This window comes from Numenius arquata, chromosome Z (assembly GCF_964106895.1).
Source record: "Numenius arquata chromosome Z, bNumArq3.hap1.1, whole genome shotgun sequence".
NCBI lineage: Eukaryota > Metazoa > Chordata > Aves > Charadriiformes > Scolopacidae > Numenius > Numenius arquata.
The window spans coordinates 85,559,261-85,562,709 of NC_133616.1; the positions used below are offsets into that span (position 1 = coordinate 85,559,261).

The 3,449-nt window shown below is 51.8% G+C and overlaps 1 protein-coding gene across 1 annotated transcript; it reads left to right on the top strand.

Annotated features, from left to right (window-relative positions):
• The first annotated feature begins 1,040 nt into the window (after positions 1-1,040).
• TOMM5 (translocase of outer mitochondrial membrane 5) lies at positions 1,041-3,088 on the top strand. The gene is made up of 2 exons (XM_074166700.1): positions 1,041-1,212; positions 1,879-3,088. Exons 1-2 carry the CDS (start codon positions 1,092-1,094, stop codon positions 1,911-1,913), a joined length of 156 nt encoding a protein of 51 aa, XP_074022801.1. The 5' UTR covers positions 1,041-1,091; the 3' UTR covers positions 1,914-3,088.
• Positions 3,089-3,449: the final 361 nt, after the last annotated feature.

A 3,449-nucleotide genomic window follows, 5' to 3' on the forward strand; every position in this document is an offset into this window, starting at 1 on the left:
CTGGCATTTGAGGAGTGCTCCTGTAAACACTGCCGGCTGCCTGCCACGTGCAGGAGCTGTAGGGCTTGGCTAGCTGAAGCCCATGTGGTGCAGACAGAGCTCAAAAGTGAGAACTGAGGGCTGTGTACACAGTTCTCTGGGTGAGCCAGGCCTCAGGCCTGAAGCAGCTCCTCTATCCCTAAAAAATGGCACAATTCAAGTCAGCATTAACGGTTATGCATCATCCTGCATCATCCACAGCCCAGCTTACTGTGACCTCCAGCTTCGAGAGAGAGGCTTTGTGGTGGGCAAGGGGCCTCTCCAAAGCCAACATCCCCAGTCCTCTCAGGTACATCCCTTGTACCTGTTAAATATTACTGGCCTCCAGCAGTCTCCCTAGAGTTGCTTGGGAACGGCGGTTGCCTTTGTGCAAGACCTTGCACGATGCGGTTCTGTGCTGGGGTGAAGACTCCTGTGTACGGAACGAAGCAGCACAGATAAGACAGCCACCAGCTGAAGCAGTAACAAACTCTCCAGATCAGCAGTGGTACCAAAGACAATGATGCATAACTCGGGAAGCAGTGCATGATTGAGGAAAGCAAACAGAGACATACGCTGCTGTGACACACAGTCACATGAACTCTTTACTACAATTAGAGAAAACAGAGATCTATTAAGTCCCGTTGTAAATAGACTCTGTCTGCGGGGACCCCCGCAGCTCCCGGGTCCTCGGTCAGATCCGGGTCTGTGCTTCTGGCCTGGCACAGGCAGGTGCCACAGCCGCCGGCGACGCCCGGCAGAGGGGATCCGCGAACCGGCCCCTCTCCGCGGCCTCACCGGGCCGGGCCGGGCTGCGGACGCACCGCCCCTCCGCCGCCGAGGAAAGCTACGCCCCCCGAGAGGCTCCGCCCCCGGGAGGGTTCCACCCTCCTGGGAGGCTCCGCCCCCCGGTGGCCGGGCGGACACTGGGTCACCACCGAGGGCCCCGCCTCCTTGCGCATGCGCCGCCGCCGCCACAGCCCGCTCCCGTCACGAGATCCGGCCTCCCCTACGGCGGCCGCGCGTGTCCCTACTCGCCCGCCGTAGCCGCCGGCGCGCGCGGGGCCACCGGCATGTTCCGCATCGAGGGGCTGGGGCCCAAGATGGACCCGGAGGAGCTGAGGCGGAAGATGCGCCGCGACGTCCTCACCTCCGTCCGCAACTTCCTCATCTACGTCGCGCTGCTGCGGATCAGTGAGTGCGCGGGGCGGTGGGGGGCGGCCGGGGCCGGGCCGGGGCCTGCGCTCCCGCGGCGGGCCGGGAGGAATCCGCGCGGCCGGGCCGCCTGTTCGCGGCCCGTGCCCGGCTCCGTGCCCACGGAGTCGGCGCGGGAGAGCCCGCGGGCAGCCGCGGCCTGGTTGCTGGGCGCGTCTCCGGGGAGCGGGAGAGGCCCGGCGGCATTCCCTGCGGCGCCTGGAGTGCTGGGGTTGAGCGAACGGCGATGTCGGTTCTCTTCTAGGTTATGAAAGAACCGGGCCGTGCTGGTTGCCCTGCAGGCGGTACCGTAGTGTGTTGCATCAGAGGCTTCCAGATTTGTTTTCAGGATGCCCTTCTGCTCAGCAAACAAAAAGTCACGTTTGGGTGTTTCCCTCCCCCTCCCCGCGCCTGGTGGTGTCGGGAGCTCTGAGCTGCAGCAGAAGCGGGCATACCCGCTTCCCCCCTTGAATCGTGCTGCCTCACACGTTAAAGCAATCGTGCAGGGAGAGAAGGGACCACGTGGGAGGCAGAGGGTGGAATCTTACCCGGAGTTTGAATGTTTTATATGCCACATAAACGTGCTGCAGTTTCATTGGACTCACTGCAGACTTCTTGTTATCTTCAGCTGTGTTAAGTTCATGCTGCTTTATTTTCTCTTTTCAGCTCCTTTCATCCTGAAGAAGCTGGACAGTATATGAACACTTAAGAAAACTCAGTATATGAAAACATTAAATGGACTGTAGCTGCTTTCCCCTGTTTTGTGATTAAACATTGTGCCAGAGGCAGATGTCCGATACTAAACGGTTCTGGAAAGTTTCATTTCAGTATATCTGACCTGAGAACAATAGCCTAGATGGGAGTATGGGGAAGATGTCTATTTGCCCTGCAGGTGAATTCTGGTCACAGAATACTCCCTAGTGTCATCAAGCAATGACTTGTGGTGGAACATTTCTTGCACTGTTCAGAAAAAAGTCCATCTCCATTTTGTACCAAGTGTTAAGCGCTTGCAAGTTGCTTTGTTATGCAGCTGTCTCTAAGCTGCCACATGCTATGGCTATCAACCTTACTGAACCTGTCTGTATGAAAAATGAAGTCTTTAATGAATCCAGTTCACAAACACTTTGATTTGAAATAAATGGAATAGCAGTTGTGTCACTTAACTCTGGTAGTGATTTATTTTAAATAGTCATCACTTAAACTATAGGTCGTGGTATTATTTCCCTGGTGCTTGTTTTAAGCTTGCTCCCTCCTCCACCTTTAAAATCAATTTGTATGGAGGAAAAGCAAAGGAGAGTGAAAAAGACAAGACAATTTGTTTTTCACATTGCTAAATGTGTAGCAACTCAGCTGTAAAACATGAACAGAGGAAGAGAAGGGGGAAGGGCAGCTTAGCTTTATCCAGCAGGCCTGTACCAGTTTCTGGTTCAATTAGAACCTTCTGGATCTTGAATTTATGCAAAGTAAAGCAGGAGCAATGCCATATTTCTTCTGTGAGCTAGTAACTTAATTTTAGTCACAGCAAACTTCTTACAATGCCTGTTACTGCCTCATGCCAGTGCTTGTAGTGTTTTGTCATATCTTGAATTGAGCTCTTGTAACCATGACAAATTGCTGTGTTTCAGTAATTTGGGAATGTTACTTTACTCAGAGGCTGCCTGCAATATTCTTACCTTGCACTGATTATGCTGATGTCAAAATAGGCGGTATTTCTTAGCAAAGCAGCTTGGTTTGTGAAGAGGATTGTGATTGTTTACTCTGAAAGGGATTTCATAAGCTAAATGTTCCTAATGTAGGCTGAAGGGGACTCCTGCTATTGGGCTCATGGGCTGATATTCTAAAATATTGTGCATCAATAAATGAAACACTTCTTCATGAGTTACTGTACATTCCCAGGTACTACAGCTCTTTAGCAGATTGCATAAAGTTCAGGCAATTATGCTGAATTGTGTTTACGAGCTTGCCAGAATCTTAAAGTTCCTAGGACTTGTTAAAACTTCTTAGCAAAAGCTGAATTTAACTTGGATAATTTGTTGCAAGGTATCAGAGGGAATATTCCATCTGCCACCTTGCCAAGTTGTGCCTAAAAATTGAACCTTTTGGCTAGATCCCTATCATTTAGCCTCAGAGATGGTAATCCACTTACCTTCCAGATGGGCTAGGATGCCACCACGCATTCTTTGGACCTTGGGAGAATCCGTTCAATTAAAATGTCTTCTGTACATTGATATACTATC